Here is an 18987-nt window from a genome sequence, read left to right on the forward strand (position 1 = left end):
CATTACCAAGCACGACTAAATAATTTTTTTAAACATCTTGTTATTGGTGGGAGTAATGAAGACATTTTCTGAAGGCTTCTTGTCTCAGGAAATGGGATTATTCCTTAAAAATTTATTGGTGTTCTTCTGTGGCTGTAGAAGGATTACATAGCACTTAGGGATGAAGATGCAGCCTAGTAAGCCAGCACTGGAACTCAAGATGGAGAAGACCTCCACAGCCACCATCATCTTCCCCTTGGTGCTCTGGTATGTGGGCAGGAAGGAAAGCCAGACACTGCAGAACACAAGCATGCTGAAGGTGATGAACTTGGCTTCATTGAAGGTGTCAGGGAGATTTCTGGCTAGAAAAGCCACAGTGAAGCTCCCCAGGGCCAAGAATGCTATGTATCCCAAGACAAAGTAGAAGGCAATGAGAGAGCCCTCATTGCACTCAAGGATGATGTGCTCAGGGTCAGAGTATGTGTCTGCATCTGGGAATGGGGGAGAGAGAAACAGCCAAATTGCACAGAGCATGACTTGAATCAACGTGCAAAAGACAACAAGAGAAATAGGTGTTCTGGAGCCCACCCATCTCCTGCTCCTGCTGCCTGGTCTAGTGGCTCTGAAGGCCAGAACCACAGTGATGGTTTTGGCCAGAATAGAGGAGATGGCCACTGTGAACATGACTCCAAATGTTGTTTGTCTGAGGAGACAATTTATTGCAGAGGGGCGGCCAATGAAGAACAGGGAACAAAGGAAGCATAAGGAAAGGGAGAAGAGGAGAATGTAGCTGAGATCCCGATTGTTTGCTTTGACTATGGGGGTATCCTTGTGCTTCACAAAGACCCAGAGAACCAGAGCTGTGAGAAGAGAGAAGGAAGCAGCTATGGAGGCTAAGGCCATGCCCAAGGTTTCTTCATAGGTCAGGTAAATAACCCTTTTGGGGAGGCATTGAATCTTCTCCGTATTTGGATATTGGTCCTCAGGACACTTCATGCATTGATCTCTGTCTGTAGAGAACAATAAGTACAATAGAATGGCAATTTAACTTTTTCTTCAGAATTTCATCCCTTGTAAAATGAGGATAATAGTGGCCCTTTCCTTACCCAGTTGTTATGAGGATTAAATGAGTTAATATATCACAAAGTAATGAAATCCAGTTTATTGTTGAAATGATTTAATGGATGTTGATAATCTATCTTTTCAGTGTCTATCTCCTCATCCTGTATCTATCTGTTCTTTATAGTCTTTTCCCTCAGGAAAATGATTCAGTTATACTCATTAAGTTAGTCTTCCCTGAGCTCTTCTGCAACTGTCTGTGGAGATGCAGTACCTATAATTTTAAACGATTTTGATTCCATTGCCTTTCCTGTTGATGGTGAGTTCACCTATGATGATATACTTTAATGGCATTAGCTGGTGACAAGATGTCTTTTGGGTTTTACCAAAATGACTCTTAAATTCCTTGCCTAGATCTCAACTCTGAGTGTTCTAAGGATATTGATGGAAGGAACTATGCATGTTCAGGAATGTTGGGAAAAAATTCAGAAGAGAGGATAGGTGATACTTTATATTCAAAGAATTTATATTAGAGGAAGGACTATATTTGCTCCATTTAATGGGAGAGGGCTATCTAGAGGACTTTGCTAGAGGGCAACATATGATTCAGCCCAGAAATTGAAAACAGAAAAATTTAGAGAACAGAGAAATTCTGTGTGAAGGAGATATTAATAATGAGAGTGTTCTAAAAATTTAGTGAACTGCATTGAGAGTATTGGCTATCCCCTTCTTGTAGATCTTTTAGCAGAAAGTGGATGGCCACTTGAGTACTGTGAAGATGGGATTAACAATTCCCTTCCCAATTTTAGATTTAATCACCAGAAGTGTACACACCCCACTTATCCTTAAATATGGAGAGGTCTGCAACCCATGTGTGCTATAGTATGAAATGAATAAGATTTGACTGAGGGTACACTGGACAGTCCTAAACCAAGATTTAGCTGTAATTGGTCCTTGTAAAAATGGAAGGCAGGCACAGGAAGTGATTAAAGTAATGGTTTTAATAAGTGGCAAAACTTCCTGTGAGGAGGTCTTTTGCCTTGGAACTTTACTTCACGGTCCCTAGAAGAGCTCTGGCTGAGGACTACTTTCTATTTTCTATTAGGACTACCATGTGGGTGAGAGAAAAAATGCTGACTCCTTTCCCTGGTTTGTTCTGGATGTACTAGCCCCTGCAGAGTCCCCTTGTCTCAGAGAATACCTTATGGCTAAAACCTTTGTTTAATTTACCTCTGAACCTTCTTTGTCAGTGCCCTCTTAAGCCCTACCTGGTTTAGACCAGGCCAAGTAATGTGAACCTTAAAATTTCTTAGACTTATGAATGTTGGAAATTTCCTCATTTCCAACATTAGGTAGGGAGGGTCCTTCTCCTCCCTACCTAAGATTACTTTAGGACAGAAACCTTTTGATGAACAATGGAAAGGGCTTTTACCTATGCTTAAGCATAGAACAGGAAGTTCTTTGAGTCATGATTGATTTTAGAATTGATACAATCTCCACCCTACTCAGTCCTAACAGGATTTAGGAAGGGCTGCAGCATAGATCAAAATTTAATTATTTGAGAATATGACCTTCAACAGACATGTGCAAAGCCACAGACCTCTGGGTGGTCCTGGGTTAAGCTAGAGCCACCATTGGCACAGGGAAGACATGGACAGTGATTGGTAGATGTGAGAACTGAGGGGAGGGAACTTGGATGGTTTCCTTAAAGGTAGAGGGGTCTGAGGACTGAGGGGTGGTTGGTTGGAGAGGTTTTTGCTCTGAGAGGTGGTGCTTTGAGAAGTTTGCTCTGAAGGAAGCTGGAGGTGGAGGCCTCTGAGACTGTTTCTCCATTTTGGTCACGTGAGTGATAGCGACTGATCTCTTTTCTTTGCCTCAGCTATCTAAGGGCTTGGGCCTTTTGGCCCAGCCTAAACAGAAGGGGTATTTAAGCCCTATTCCCTTCTCTCCCCTTTCTTTCTTTCTCTCTCTCCCTCTCTCTCTTTCTAATACCTTTCTTCCTCCTGTTTGGAATTAAACTCCATAAAAGGTTGACTGCTGACTTGAGTTTTCATTTAGGAATTACATAGCTGAATTCCTTGGCGACCTTAAATTAATATATATCAGTCTTTTAAAGTGATTTCCTTGTCACAGTAAATATCTACTCTCTCTGATTTTCTTGTTTACATTTTTTTGTCTTTTGTAAATAAACTACTATAAAAGCCATTTGGAATTGACTAATAATTCCTGGGGACTACACTCTTAAATTTAGATCAAACCCTTTAATTTTCCCCCTTACAGTATGACATACTGGGGATCTCATGGAAGTTTGGCTCCACCCACTTTTCATATGTAATAATAATTAAATTCATAATTTGATATTTATTGTCCAGTCCATTAACTTACAAGAAAAAAGTAATCCCTCCCCCAATGGAAAGGGTATATGAGCAGGTCATGGCTCAATTCATGCCATTTCAGGTTATAAAGTATCTTCCAGTCATACTCAGGAGACACCCTTTTGAAAGCTAACAATTCCATTGATTTACTGCTGAAGAGGGGCATCCTCCCAAACACTTTCATTCCCAAGACTATTGAAAGAACTTCCTTCACAGAGTTTCTCCCCCTGAGACATTGATCTAGGTCAGATTATTTCCATAGTCTACATTACTTCCCATTTTCCTTATGTTCACATTGATTTTCTAAATTTCTGGCTGCTTACTCAGCTTTGTTACCTTAATATACTCTTCAACATATTCTGGTTTCTTCTCAGAGATCCAAACCTTATGGTGAAAGAGGCGAAACTTGGACCTGAATAAGGTCAAAGAGCAACAGAAATGTGCCTTTTTGGCATGCATAGTACAACATACATGTAAGCATCCAGGAGAAACAGTTGAGATGAATTTCAAAATGTGATGGACTTCTGTGCAGTGTTCTGGGTTTGATTCTGAACTCTTCTTAATAACTGTGTTATTGCAGTTGGTCACTTTCTTTCTCTTCAATACAACTATTATGTCATTGGGGTCTTGAGAGAAAAGAGCCCCTGAAAATCTCGAAGCCCTCTATTAATGTAATGGTGATGTAGTGTAATGATCACTGTCAATAGACATTTCCAACATTTATTCCCCAATAATTGTGCCACAGAAAAGCTGGGTAAGAAATTTCCAATCTAGAGGACTTTGAATACATCAACTGTCACTAACTTTGATCACTCTTGACTCTAATCTGCTTGATCTTTCTTAGCTTTCTCCTGGATTTCCTTTCATTTCATGTTCCATAGGAATTGGGTTCCTTTATTAGAATATGACCCGAGTGTCACCCAGCTTTATTTTGTTTCTCTGGATATGTGTTTGCTATGAGTTTCTCCATAGACTTACCTGTCTGGTTGGAAATCTGCCCCTGTGGGCAGGGTGCACAGTCAAAACAGCAGACAGGCTTTCCCTCCTGGGCTTTTATGTGGAATCCTGGGCTACAGACTTTGCTGCATCTGGAGGGAAGAGGCTACACAAAAAGCATCCAAGTCATAATGATGTTGTTTTGAGTCAGCATATGCATGTGTTAATGTGTTTTGTTATCTAATTTTAGTTTGGTTTTAGCTACAGGCACACAATCTTCTTTTTCTGCAAAGGCTACTAATGCTCTTTTTTCATGGATAGGGCATTCCTATCTGCAAAAGCTTGAATCAGTTTCCCTGAAAAAAAGATGCAATTTGCTAAATATCAAAGTAGCTCTATTTCTTTCCTCTTATGGAGGAGAAAAAGCTTTTAGCATATGACTTGGGGTGTGGAGTCTGTCCTTCCCCAAACCCCCTACTACACTGGCATATGAAAACTTTTGGAGAAGGAATAATGTTAGTTACTAGAATTTATTATCAATTGAGACTTTTCCTAAGATTCTTTAGTACAAGTGCTTTTTAGTCATTTCTGTTGTATTTGACTCTTTGTGACCCTATTTGTGCTTTTCTTGGCAATGACAATGGAGTGGTTTTGAATTTCCTTCTCTTTCTCATTTTGTAAATGAGGAAACTAAGGGAAAATGATTAAGTGGTGTGGCAGGAATTATATATTTAATATCAGAGAAATGATTTAAAATCCAATATTTCTGATTCCTTGACTGTCACTCTACTTATCGAACTACCTAACTATCATACAAAGTATTGGGAATGTATTTAAAAAAGATAATGCAGATACTACCTCCACAAAGAAGAAGTATTTGAGATTTGAGACTCCAGTGTCTTAGTATGAGAAAGTAAACTTTTCTCTTTGTCTATCTCTGTCTCTGTCTCCCGACCTACATATCTATCTATTCCTTTTCTCTCTCTTTCTGACTCTCTCTCTGTGTCTCATGCTGCATGTGTGTGTGTGTCTGAGTGTGTACGGTAAGAGTAGCACTTACATTTGTATTACTTCTACTTAAAAGTGATCACATATCTAAAGTGGGAACCCTGTTCAATTGATTCAATCAGAATCAAATATGAATAAGCTTTATAAACTATTAAAAATCAGTTAAAATCCCATGATTTGAATAAAACAAAGTAGTTCTTAAAACCAAAGATTCTAATTGTCTGGAAGTGAAATGTTTAGAGTAAATTTGGTTTTTCCATTATATCACTGAGGACTATAGTTAGACGTGAGTCAACATGGCAGAGAAGAGAGAATCCATAGGGATCCCCAGCTCTATACACATTTTGTAGCACATGTCCTAGATAGGAGGCTGTCTAAGGAAAATGCCAGGTTTTAATACACTTTTCCTTGGTGTGTATTTGAAAGTGTACAATTCCCGAAATATTACTAGGAACATGAATTAAGCCTTGATCATGAACAAGAAGGCAGGCAAAAGAAAGTCAGGTAATATGGCGACCTAAACCTAAGCTTAAAGTGTGAATTTTTTCTAGCCAGGATTTCAGATCAATTGTAATTTTCTCTAAAACACATACTCTAAGGTGAAAAGGAAGAAACCATTCATGGAAGATACTTGTATTATCCTTGTAACTTTTCAGACATCCAACCCAGAACTCTACTCAAATAGTATCCTTAAAAAATAGTTTTTGAATGAATACATAGGGGAATGGATGAGTGATTAAGTCATGTAATAACAATGATAAATCCCTCCCTCTGCCCTACAGATCATGTACTTTTAGACAAACTTCCTCTCTGAATAGTTTTGCTTCAACCACATAAAACTTCCAAGTGACTGAGTACTTTATACTGATTTAAGCAGGGATTTTGTCCTTTTCCATGATACTGTGGACCTAGATTTGTCAGCTTCTGATTTGACGACTATATAGTTCATCTTTTAGTGGCCTGTGGAAGAAGGGATTTAGATAGTAAAGGTAGCTGTTAGATTTCTAAGCGTGGGACGTAGATCAACATAAAAATGGAATTATTATTCCCATTAATGGGAGCTAGAATTGAATTTTGATAAAACAGGGTTTTCCTCCAGGAATCCTAAATATTATAAGCCTGATATAGATATTTTGCTGGGAAAAGCAGCAATTGATCAACAATCATTAGGTCTAATAAAAAGTTTCTGAATGAAAAGTTTCCTACTTCCTTTTTCTGTGACTGCTATGAACCAGGTAGATTCTCTTGCTTCCCTCTTCCACAGCTGTACAGTGGAATAATCTTATTTAATTTCAGGCTCTCTAGATAAAGAGGAATTAATCTTGGTACTCTTTTCTCAACATTATCTCAGCTGAATTTGGCATAAATTCTTGATTTTCAAGCTGCTTCCTGCAGGGCAGTTTTGTGCCATTTGAACCAGGTGTGAAAAATGGTAGTGACTATTCTGGTGTGTTATTTGCTTATGTTTACATGTTTCATTAAACAAACATTTCAATCATTCTTCACCTCTCCCCATGTTCTGGGCCACACTATTGCCTTCTCCTGGATAATGAACGCTTGACCAAGTGGAGCCTCAGAAATAAACTCTCCCACTTTGACCAGAACTTCAGTGTCATTACCAAAGGCCACATAGTTGAGAATATCATAGTTTGCCACAGACTTCTTCTTCTCATCTAAGACCACATGATTCCCAGCACTGTTGTTAAACTGGATGTTCTTCAGGAAGGAGTGGAGCTAAAAGTGAAGAAGATGAAAAGTTATGTAGGTGAGTCTCTCAGGGATGGGTACTAGACTCTAGGCTGTCTAAATTGTTATTTTTTTTAGTAGTTGGATAAAAGCTGGATTATTTCATCCTTAGACTTTTCAATTGTCACAAAACTGATGGATCTCTAATAAATTGGATAATAGAAGCAGGATCTAAATAAGCCTCACTTGATTATAAGGTTGGTCCAAATCACAAGGTCTTGGTAGCAATAGTTGAAAAGAGAGAAATGGGCCATAAAGATCCTCTGAATTGAATGAGAGCAGAACTGGGAAAGGATGCACCGAAAGAGAGCTTGCAATGCTGGTTCATAATATTGGATGTGCTGCAGAATGTCCTCCTTTGTTTTGTGAGTCTCCTTGCCAGGCAGTCTACCAAATGTTCATATCCAATTATTCATTACCCACTATTTAAAAGGCAATAGATTGGGTCCTGGATGTATTAAAGGAAAATGAAAAGTATCTTCACTAAAGGAGCTTACATTCTACTGAAGGCAACCACATTGAAACAGAAAAGTAAATACTGTGAAAGGGAGTTTTTTTTTTTATCTTAACTTAATCAATCAATTACTTGGAATGCTTCTCTCTTAATCAGTCAGGAATTTGAGGATCCTTTTGATAAAAGTTTATACCCTCAGATGTTGGGAGGTGGATCCCACAGGCACTGCCCTCCTCAGGCAACTTAGGAAATTCTGAATGGTTGCTGAGATGAGATATACCAGCCCACAGTGAAAGGAAAACAGAGAGTCAGAAAGTATTGTGGAGAAAACTGCTTATAAAGTTCAGCCTAGGGTATTCTGATTCATTCTGCTGTGTTGGTGGCTCTTGTTTAAAGAGGGATTCTGCTGTGTGGGTGTCTCTGTGTTGGACTTCTTCTGAGCTGGAGGACTTCAGTATTGGTGAGTCAAGGAATTGGCTTTGGTGACTCACTACTGGTCAGAGACACTGGCCTTTCTGCTTTTCTCCTGTCTTCAGTGGAATGCTCTCTTCATTGAGGCACTCAGATCTAGACTTAGGGAATTTAGCGAGGCAATATTTTCTATCTCCTTTTGACATGTCCCCCTTTTCTATTTATACCTTTCTGTAATAAAGCTACTAAGAGCTTTGTGACTTGAGAGTTAATTTTTATAAGAAGCTACACAAAAATTTTAAAAATTCTTTTATTTGTCAAACCCATTTAAATTATTACAAAAATATTCAGAAGGAAGAAAAAAATTTCAAATAGAGAAGGAAGGAGGAAGCATTTATATATCGACTTGCATGTGTCAGGCACTGCTAAGTTCTTTTTAAATATAATATCTGATAATATTAGTAAATGAAGAAAGAATCTGTAAATATCAGGAATATAAGTTGAGCCTGTAAGGAAGCTAGAGATTTTAGGAAGCAATTGTGAAGTAGAAGTACATCTCAGCCTTAACTTAAGGGCCTTTCCAAAGGCATGGAATTTGGTGGTTGCAATCCTAAAATCAGAGAATACACTGTAACAGTTAAATTTTAGGGGAGATGGGGAGACTGAGACAGGTAGAAATTAGTTTCTCTCTGCAAGGAGTATTATATTTTTTAGAGGTTTATTGAAGATTAAGGATTAAAGAAAATACAGGATAAGAGACATGTGTCCAGGCCATAGAGAGGCCTAGACACAACCTCACCTACATTCTGAAAAAAAGCCAAGCCTGCCCCAAAATGGAAGTCCCAGAGTCAGAGAGCCCTCAAAAGCCTTTGAATCAGCTTAAAGACCTTCTCGATCTCAGCCCAGGTGAGATTACAAGGCATTCTGGGGAATTGGAGCAAAGGCTTGTGGGGATTGTAGTCCTGTATTTGAGTCTATTTTTTACATTCCCTCGTTTGATCATTTGAAAAAAATGAATTTTTTTCCAAGGGATCATGAAAACATAATCAATTTAAAGATTACAATAATTTGAGGATAAGAGAGAGAAAAAAGAATAAAATCAATAATTGCTGAACGTATTGACAAAAAGCCAGTTAGGGGGCAGTCCCCTTTGGCATGAAAGTACAGATGCAAATAAATGTTCAATCAACCACACCCAAAGTTCAATTTTGTGCAACTTGTGGTCTGGAGGCTTCTTCATGGTGGCTTCTCCAATAGTTCAGTTTCTGGATTCAGAGAGGTATCATGTTTCTTAACCTAAAATTCTTCTCAAAAAGGAATTTAAACTTTGCAATTTAAATGATAATATTTTTTTACATTCCCCCTGTTAAGAGGGTGATTAAAAAAACCGGGATCACTTAGGGATGCATGGCTGAGGTAGATGAATCAATTGGCAAGAGATATTAAAAAGACATCAGAAAAATCAAAAAGAAAAGAAAAATCTCTGGACGAAAATATAGACTATCAAAGTCTTATGTGTAAAAATTCCAAGTAGAAGAAAAATAAATCTACAACAGGTCCTTCAATCAGGGCCCAATTAAAATGATCTAAGCAATGATGCATTTACACAGTCAGTAGCCAGGACTACAGAAAGGTAGCACACTATGGTAGGCAGAAAAGGGGACCAGATTATAGGAGCCAAGGTTTTGGGGATACTCATCTGTGAGTATCTTCAGGGTAAGTGTGGACACAAGGAAAGCCTATGTCTAGCAATGATAAACACTGTAATCTCGAGTCTTCACACTAGGTTCAAGACCTTTGTATTGGCTTAGAAGTGCATCAATCGATCCTGGATTGGCTTTTCTTTGGCTCTGTGCAATGGCTCTTGTGTGTATCTCTTGTCCTGGAATCAGACAGAATCATTAAGCAAAATCCCATAATTTATTTAAATAATTAGTGGCATCATTTTTATAGTCACAAGCCTTTTAGGGCATGCTCTGACAAATGAATCTTACACTTGTAGTACTGAAAAATCAAAAGGTTAAAGAAAATCTTAATGCTGGTGACATGTGCTTCAAATATAAAAAGTAGAGAAAAAATAATAAAAAAAATGAAAAAGTATATTGCACATGCAAGAAAAATATAATAATAAAAGAGCTTTAAAGAAATTCAAAAATATAGCTTATAATCACTGACACTCTGTGTCAGCTAAGAAAATATAAAATGCAAGGCTTTCTCACCAAAAATGAGATCCATTTCCTCTTAATATCTGGCCATGATCACTGTGAGTATGAGGCAAATGAATTGAACAAGGTTAACAATTTTTCATTTTTAAAAATACAGTAGTACAAATATGTAGATATCAAAATCCCCCAAATTCTCAATAGCCCAATTAATTACAATAGCAAACAAACACACTTTCATATTTCACGTAAGTTGCTGTATGACATTTTTAAAATCTATGAATTGATGGATATTTGTCACAATTTTTACAAACATAGCAATCTTTCAACCTTGGTATTTAAACATATTTTTTAAAACAAAGTAAAACTCATCTTGGGTTAAGAACATAATCAAGAAATCTATATATCATTCTGGTAGAAGTAAAATAGTGAGCTGAAGAGCATAAATAAAGGGGTGCTCCTTTTTGGAGGCTTATAGGGATACAAATGCCCTGAGATTAACTGCCCAACTTCCATTCACATGTGGGAATGTTGGGGTTTATAAAATGTATTTCACTTCAGCTACTATTGGCCTTACCTCGTGGTAGGGGAAGGCAAAAATAACCAGAGATTGTTAAGAAAAAAAATTCCAAAAATCATATTTAAAAAACCCTTAAAATCATTGAGGTATTTAGCACATTAAATTTTTCCAAGGTTGTTAATACAATTATAACCAGTTCTGAAGTCCATCTATCCTCAGCAAAATAGAAAAAAGCTGTTTTTTTTAATATATGGGCTTAATTCACAATAATATTTGTTCAGCACAGTTATAGGGGAAAAACAACAGCATTTCAAAACTCAGTACATTCAAAATAAATTCAATCAACCTTCAGTTCAAGCAGAATAATATTGAATCCAGTAATATATGAACTTAAAATCACAAAGTTAAACCATAACAAAAAATGCAATAGAATACAGAGATTTTTTTATAAACCACTGGAGTCTGAAATGCCTCAAAATATAGCCTTTAGTCTCTTCAAAGTTCCTTGGGGTTTTTTTTTGTTTGTTTTTAATTATCCATTTAAATGTCTGTTGTCCGAAGGCAGAATAGTAAGAGCTAGGCAATGGGTTTCAAGGGACCCATCCAGGGACCCCCAGCTGGGGAGTATCTGAGGCCAGATTTTAACTAGAGACCTCCCGTCTCTGGGCCTGGCTTCCAGTTCGCTGGGCCACCCATTTTCCCCTTCAAAGTTAGTTGAATCTTCTCCCTGACACACAGGTGAAGTTAATGCTATTACCAGAACAGTCAAAAGGTATCCTTTTAAACAGCCCATTGCTTTTTAGGTTTCTGTTTGAAAAGATCTGTTTCTTCTTTCTAGTCTCTCTTTTCTCTCTCCCCTGCTCTGATACCCCTGTGGCTGATACCCCCATCCACGTGGAGGCTTAGCCTAAGGGAAAATTACCTGGTCTCCGTTCCCTCTCCCCTGCCCACATGGCCAATACTGTTACCAGCTGATAGAAATGAGTCCTGAGTGATCTACTCCAAGGATCTGGGTGATGAGCCCTCTGGGGTCACGCTGGTGGGTCTGGGGCTGGGGTGATGAGACAGAGGCAGGGCGGAGCAGGCAGCCGGGGTGGGACTGGGAGAAGCAGCTGTCCTAAGTGGATGGCAGAGGCAGGCAAGCAGGAGCTGATCAACAGCTTTGGGAGGGTAAAAAAAACAACAAAAAAACAAGCAGGGCTGGGAGCTTGGGCACCAGGTGAGAGGCTGCAGAAACAGAAACAGGAGAGGGCCACAGGCAGGAGCTGATCAAGACGGTTTTCTAAAGAGCATTTCGGAGAACCTTGGCTTTAAAAAAAAATTATCTAGGCTAAAAAATTTTGAGAAGTTCTTGAAGTTCTCATCCAATCTAGTGGTCGCCATCTGTAACAGTTAAATTTTAGGGGAGACGGGGAGACAGAGGCAGGTAGAAATTAGTTTCTCTCTGCAAGGAGTAGTATATTTTTTAGAGGTTTATTGAAGATTAAGGATTAAAGAAAATATAGGATAAGAGACATGTGTCCAGGCCATAGAGAGGCCTAGACACAACCTCACCTACATTCTGAAAAAAAGCCAAGCCTGCCCCAAAATGGAAGTCCCAGAGTCAGAGAGCCCTCAAAAGCCTTTGAATCAGTTTAAATACCATCTCAATCTCAGCCCAGTTGAGATTACAAGGCATTCTGGGGAAGTGGAGCAAAGGCTTGTGGGGATTGTAGTCCTGTATTCGAATCTATTTTTTACAACACTATAGTCTATTCTTTTCTTTTTAAAATTTATTTATTTAATTGATTAATTTAGAATATTATTCCATGGTTACATGATTTGCATTTTTCTTCTCTTTTCTAATAGTTAATGAGCAACTCAATTGAGTTTTACATGTATCATTGATCAAGGCCTATTTCCATATTATTAATATTTGCAATAGTGTGATCATTTAGCATCTCTAACAGGTTATTTTTGATAGAACACATTGTGTTAAAATGTATAATCTATAAATGATTTTTCCAAAATTTGAAATTTGAAATCAGCATGGTAAGCTAAAAGTAGAGAGAAAAGAACTTTCAATTCCAATTTAATTTTTTTAAAGGCTTTATGGAGTAATTAATGGATCTTGAGCAAAAGTATATCATATTGGATTAGGAGAGTGGCATCATTAGATGTTCTTTAGGAAGATTATTTTGCCAATCTTTGTCTTCATTCTTTAATACCATTGAATGTATTTGTATTTGCTTTTATCTTATTTATGTTTATTATTTTACATATATATATATATAGAAAATATATTCTCTATTCTTATATTTTCTCTATTTCTTTTGAATATTGTTACAAGGGAATCACTTTAAAAGACTGATATATATTAATTTAAGGTCGCCAAGGAATCAGCTATGTAATTCCTAAATGAAAAACTCAAGTCAGCCGTCAGCCTTTTTTTGGAGTTTAATTACAATAGGAGCAAGAAAGGAATTAGAGATATATATAGAGAGAGAAAGGGGAGAGAAGGGAATAGGGCTTAAATACCCCTTCTGTTTAGGCTGGGCCAAAAGGCCCAAGCCCTTAGATAGCTGGGGCAAAGAAAAGAGATCAGTCCCTATTACTCACGTGTCCAAAATGGAGAAACAGTCTCAGAGGCCCCCACCTTCAGCTTCCTTCAGAGCAAGCTTCCCCAGAGCCCAGGAACCACACCGCTCAAAAAAACTCAACCCCCTCCAGTCTCCAGACCCTCCTATCTTTAAGGACACCATCCAAGTTGCCTCCCCTCAGTCCTCACATCTACCAATCACTCTTCATCAATTTCCCTGTCAATGGAGGCTCTCGCTTAACCCAGGACCGCCCAGAGGTTTCTGGCTTTTGCACATGTCTGTTGAAGGTCATATTTTTCAAATGATTAAATCTTTACTCCTTTGTTACAGCCCTTTCTAAATCCTGTTAACTTGAGTATGGTAGAGATTGGAATAATTAAATTTTGATCTAGGCTGCAGCCCTTACTCAATCCTATTAGGACTGAATAGGGTGGAGATTTATTCCTAGTATCTCCATTGTATCAATTCTAAAATCAATCAAGACTCAAAGAAATTCCTGTTCTATGCTTAAGCATAGGTCAAAGTCCTTTCCATTGTTCAGCAAAGGGTTTCTGTCCTAAAGTAATCTTAAGAAGGGAAGAGAAGGAACCTCCCATGCCAATGGAGTTCCCATTCCAATAGACTATCAGTAAGAAATTTTTCAAGTATGAAATATCCCAATGGTGAAATTTTCAACAATTATAAGTCTAAGGAAATTTGAGGTTTACAATATATACACAACCCACACCCATTCAATAATACAAATGTGTATATAAACTTTTAGATGTATGTCCATATGGGTGTATGTATGCACACACATACATACACATAGATATATTTTTATGTTGTCCTCTCCATTGTTAGTGTAGGAGTCCAGCAGCCACAAATTAATATATTCATGGGTGAACACCTGAGAAGGGAAACTGTAGATTGAGAGAAAATGAGTGGAGGGGTTTTAAGAGAGAGGAACACAACAAAGGAAGAAAGACTCATAGACAAAGAGTTCAACCACATGGGTTCCAGTGTGCATGATCCTCTGATGGTGGAAAGAGAGAGGTACAACTGTCCCCAATCTTTTATTGGAGAATCAAGGAATGGGTGATGGGAGGTAGTTGATGAACATGTGAAATGGCAGAGAATTTAACACTGGCTCAGTTTACAACCAAAAGATCAAAGAGGTGTTGGCTAAGATAATTTAGGTCTCAGTGCCCCACCCATAGACCCAATTGACTTTTGGTCTGGAGGTTTATGGAGAGGTCAGCATGCAATAAGCTCATAATTACACTTTGTTACAAGGCTTAAGTTTGGTACATGAGCATATTGTTCACTAGAGTCAGTTTTTGAATATATCAACAATACTTTCAAGGTTAGTTCATACCTGGATCACTATAGTTAGGTTCATCAGAGTAGGGATTTTTTCATTTTTGTTTTCAGATCTCCATTGTGTAGTATATTTACTGTCATATAATAGAAAATTTAAAATTGCTGGTTGACTTATTGTCAACTCTCTAAAGGAAGAATCAGAGAAAGGGGAAACAGCAATCTAAGATTATAGTTAAAGAGGTTTTTTAATTCAACAACTGTCTATTAAGGGCTTTACAGCATAGTTTAGTCATTATGCCAGTGCAGGAGAGTAAAGAAAAATCCAAAAGAAATTCACATTCTCTTGCTTTTATTTTGAAAAGTCAATAGAGAAATCTTTGTTTTGAGGCAACATCTCTTATTAAGATCTAGATCTCCAGTTGGAAAGTCCCTTAGAGTCCTTTAATCCAACCTTGTTAATTTAAAGATGAAAGCTAGGGAGGTCATGGGATTCTTTATTGATACCTGGTAAATAAATTTCAGAGGGAAGTTTTGAACCTAGGTTTTCTGACTTCAAAACAAAGGTTCTATCTTTTGTACCATATGCTCTGGAGTAACTAAGGCTGCTAGGGAAAGGAAAGATACCTGTCTTTGAATTCCTTATACTGATGGAGGAATGGAGCATGAAGTGTTGCTGGTCACAATCGACCTGTGAAAACCTTCAGTGGGCAGTTAGGTGGAAGAATGGATGAAGTACCAGGTTTGGAATTCAGGTGTCAGGAAGAGTCATTTCCATACTTTTGTATTTGGCCTCAGACATTTATTAGTTAGCAGTGTTACCTTAAACAAGTCTCTTAAACATTGTTTACCTCAGATTCCTCATTCGTAAAATGAATTAAAGAAGGAAATGACAACCCACGAAACTTCCCCAAAACTTTAAGGGACCAGTTGAGTTTAATTCTCATTCTTATACCTTATAACAGGTAAATGAAATGATCACAACTCTGTATTGGCCAGAAATGACTTATTAAGCCTTGAATCTATAGAGTTACTCACTGACAAATAAGGAGACCTGATTTATTAATCTCCTTTTTCTATCCTGAAGTCAACAGAGCCAACAGTCAGATATCTGAAAATCAGTACCTAAGGGGAGATCTTACCTTCCAGGGATAAGCACCTGAGTTGTTCCCATTTCTATTGGATTCCATTTCTGATCTCACCAAGAACATTTCATGAAGGGCCCAGGCTATAGCATACACAGCATTGTAAACAGTGTAACTCTGGTGAGACATAGTCATGTCTAAATAGCTCAATCCAAGTGTGTCCAAGGAAGCATTTGGTGAACAGACAGCTCCATCTACTCTTCCTACTTTAGATGTACATCCAAAAGCTGAGTTCCAGAAGCTTTGAAGGAAGATATTCTCTGGGTCTTTGGCAGGGTGAATGGTTTTCAGAAAATGTTTGAAACCAGGAATCTTACTTGTCTGATCTGCGAATATCAGAGCTCCATGGAAATTATCAAAATAGACATAACCTGGTTTTTTGGCAATATCCCAGTGACTGCTGGTGATCCACATTCTGTATACAAGGGCATGAGCAACTTCTCTAACCCTCAGGGTCAATAGTGTATCTGTATTTCCATCAATTACAATCACCCTGGCTTTAGACCGAAATAGTTTATTGAGAAAATAATAAATATAATGATTATCCTCTGTCAACCCAGTAAAGATCTTCTGTATAAAAGCAACACAGACATCATTTCTGACCATTTCTTCTTGAAGATCCCTGAGGAATTTCTCACTTCTTGGATCATCTGAAGCAACCAATCCCACCCAGGTCCATTTGAAATGCACCATTAATCGAACCATGGCAAGAGGAAGAGAGGTGTCTCTGGGGGCCATTTGATAGACAGAAGGAAACTGAACTGGATCACTCAAGAATGGATCAAAGAGACCATAGGTGACCTGAATAGGAACCAAACATGAAATTAGTGAGTGCTTTCTCTGAATGTCTTTTTTTTAATCTTTCCTTCTCAACCAACTACCTTTATCCTCTTTTTCCTGGAATGGATTAATTGTTCATCTCTAGCTATTAAAAAACTCTTGATAATACAGGCCTTGACCTAGGGGTTCATGTCCTTCATAAAACCTAACCTAGCTCAAACAGATATAAAGTTAGTGCTTTCTGACTTTTTAAACCTTTTTGAATTTCTAATACTGTGCATAGAGAATTGAAAATATTTGATTATTAACAAGTATTTGCATTTAATTTCATTGTTTCACAAATTCTGAAGGTGACAATTTGCTGCTTCCTACAAGAATTGATGAAGCAAATAATTTTTTTTCTTTTATATGAAGAGTTTACTTTTACTTTCCTGGGAGGCACCTGACAGGCAAATTAGACATTAGGATTCCCCCCTATTTTTGGAGTCTAAATTTCAAGTAGCAGAGACATCAAAGCCTTTCTGTGTCCTCAAAGCAGTATAGGCTGAATTGAACCTATACATCCCTACCTGTGGAATCCTATAGAGCTCAAGTAGGGATCCCATGGAAATAGTCAATTCAGAAGTGGCTCCTTCAATGACCACTATAGACTTGCCCTGCCTCTCACAGTTGTAATTTGGAATGGTTGGTCCTTGGCCTGAAAGCCACACCACGGAGCTCTCCAAGGTTCTCTCATCCTTGTGATAGGCATTGAAGATGTGGAATCCCAGGGTCATATTGGGTAACAGTTTGGTGTTCCTGTTGATCTCTTCTACAGCAAGCATCAAGGCCAGGACCTGATAGTAGTGTTTGGGCTGCCACCTGTGGGAGGGAGGACATTGTTAGGAACAAGAAATATTTTTAGTCCTACTCTTCCCCCTCAAAAGGAATTAAAAATTTTAAATGGAGAATTTTTTTCATCTTATAAAGTTCCAATTCTGAGGTCACACTCACTTAGTGAAGGGCAATTACTTCTTTTTGTGTCTCTTTTCTATCCTTAGTGTTATATTCTGAAAATTTTATTCTATTACTGTCAGGGACTCAGATAACAAGACTCAAAGTTATCATTATATCCAGCAACTATGATTCTTTTCCTCACAAACAAAACCAATGTAGCTAATATAATAAGGGAAAATTTTAACTGAAAAATACATTAAAAGTCTCATTTCCAAGATATTTAAGGAATTGAATGATGTTTGTAAAACAAAAGCCATTCCCCAATTGATGCATTTCAAAGGATTTAAACAGGTAGGTCTGCAGGTCAGAATTCCCAACAATCCAAAGTTATTAAAATTTTTACAAATGATGAATGATCAGCAAAACGGAAGTAATAGCAACTCTGAATTTCTACTTCATATCCATCATATTGGTAAAGTTGGAAAAAAGAAACAAACATGAGAGGCATTTAATGTCATTGTCACAGTGCTGATATTCTGGATAGCAGATTGTATCTATTTTCAAAATGTTACTGAATTATAGACATCTTTTGACCAATCAATACCTTAAAGAATGTAAACAAAATGTAAAGTTCTTGGTGTTTAATGCATATGTATGTATGTGTGTGTATAGACAAGTATTTATATATTCATTTTGTAATGGCAAATATCTGAGCATTAAGAGGATATACATTGATTAAGGAATGGCTGAACAAATTTTGATATGTGGAAATAATGGAATATATTTGACCTGTAGAGAAAAGAGAAAGATGATTTCACAGAAATGGCAGAAGACTTACTGAGATGTGCAAAGACAGAAGAATTTAGAAAACAACATATAATTATAAAAGCAAATAATTTGAGAATCTGAAGAACTCTGAGAAATGGAGTGACCAGCAATTGCAGAGGATTGATTATGAATAATATATACACTTCCTTACAGAAAGTGATGAGTATCTCTCTACATTAAAACATTCATTCTTGGATGTAGCTAAAATAGAAATTTGTTTGCTTGATTAAACTTATTTGTTACCAGTGTTTCCAATGACTTTCCTTTTCTTTCCAATGGGAAATTGTAGGTGATCAAGGAAGAAAATAACTTGTTGGCAAGTTAAAAAAGTAACTACAATAACATAGAATAATTACTTACTGATGCTGCTTTACTATATCCTTAGGGTGATGAAGAAACCATTTCCAATGTGGGAATTTGTCCAATTTTCGTAAAAGTAAAGGGAAAAATCCTCCAACAACAAGATCCCCATCTCTATAATATGTGGGGCTGAAAGTCCTTTCTGCATGGCAGGGGGTCCCTTCTTCCCTACCCATAGAGAGTGGCAGCTGCAGGAACAGGAAGAAATAAAGTTGGAAGAACATCAAGTAGGCTACTCTTTAGCTCTCAGCCAAAGTCCACCTGCTTTCTCAAAAAAATTTGTGATGTGCTTTGAGGGAAGCTGGGAAACAGCACCTATAGCAGATTCAGGTGCCTCGGGATGGGACACTCTAGCAGAGGACCTCTAGCCGAGGTCTCTTTCCTGAGCAGTAGTTCCAGCTTTGTTTGGC

The 18987-nt window shown here is 37.7% G+C and overlaps 1 protein-coding gene across 2 annotated transcripts; it reads right to left on the reverse strand.

The window, feature by feature from the left end:
* Window positions 1–54: 54 nt before the first annotated feature.
* On the reverse strand, window positions 55–18801 carry VN2R570 (vomeronasal 2 receptor 570). 2 transcript variants are annotated; one of them, XM_056825076.1, is made up of 6 exons: window positions 18578–18801; window positions 17023–17314; window positions 15671–16474; window positions 6864–7091; window positions 4388–4515; window positions 55–985 (listed from the first exon to the last, which is right to left on the reverse strand). In XM_056825076.1, the coding sequence occupies exons 1-6, from the start codon at window positions 18799–18801 to the stop codon at window positions 85–87; spliced, it is 2577 nt and encodes an 858-aa protein (XP_056681054.1). In that variant the 3' UTR covers window positions 55–84.
* Between the last annotated feature and the right edge of the window lie 186 nt (window positions 18802–18987).

Source organism: Monodelphis domestica, chromosome 4 (genome assembly GCF_027887165.1).
Source record: "Monodelphis domestica isolate mMonDom1 chromosome 4, mMonDom1.pri, whole genome shotgun sequence".
NCBI classification, from domain to species: Eukaryota; Metazoa; Chordata; class Mammalia; order Didelphimorphia; family Didelphidae; genus Monodelphis; species Monodelphis domestica.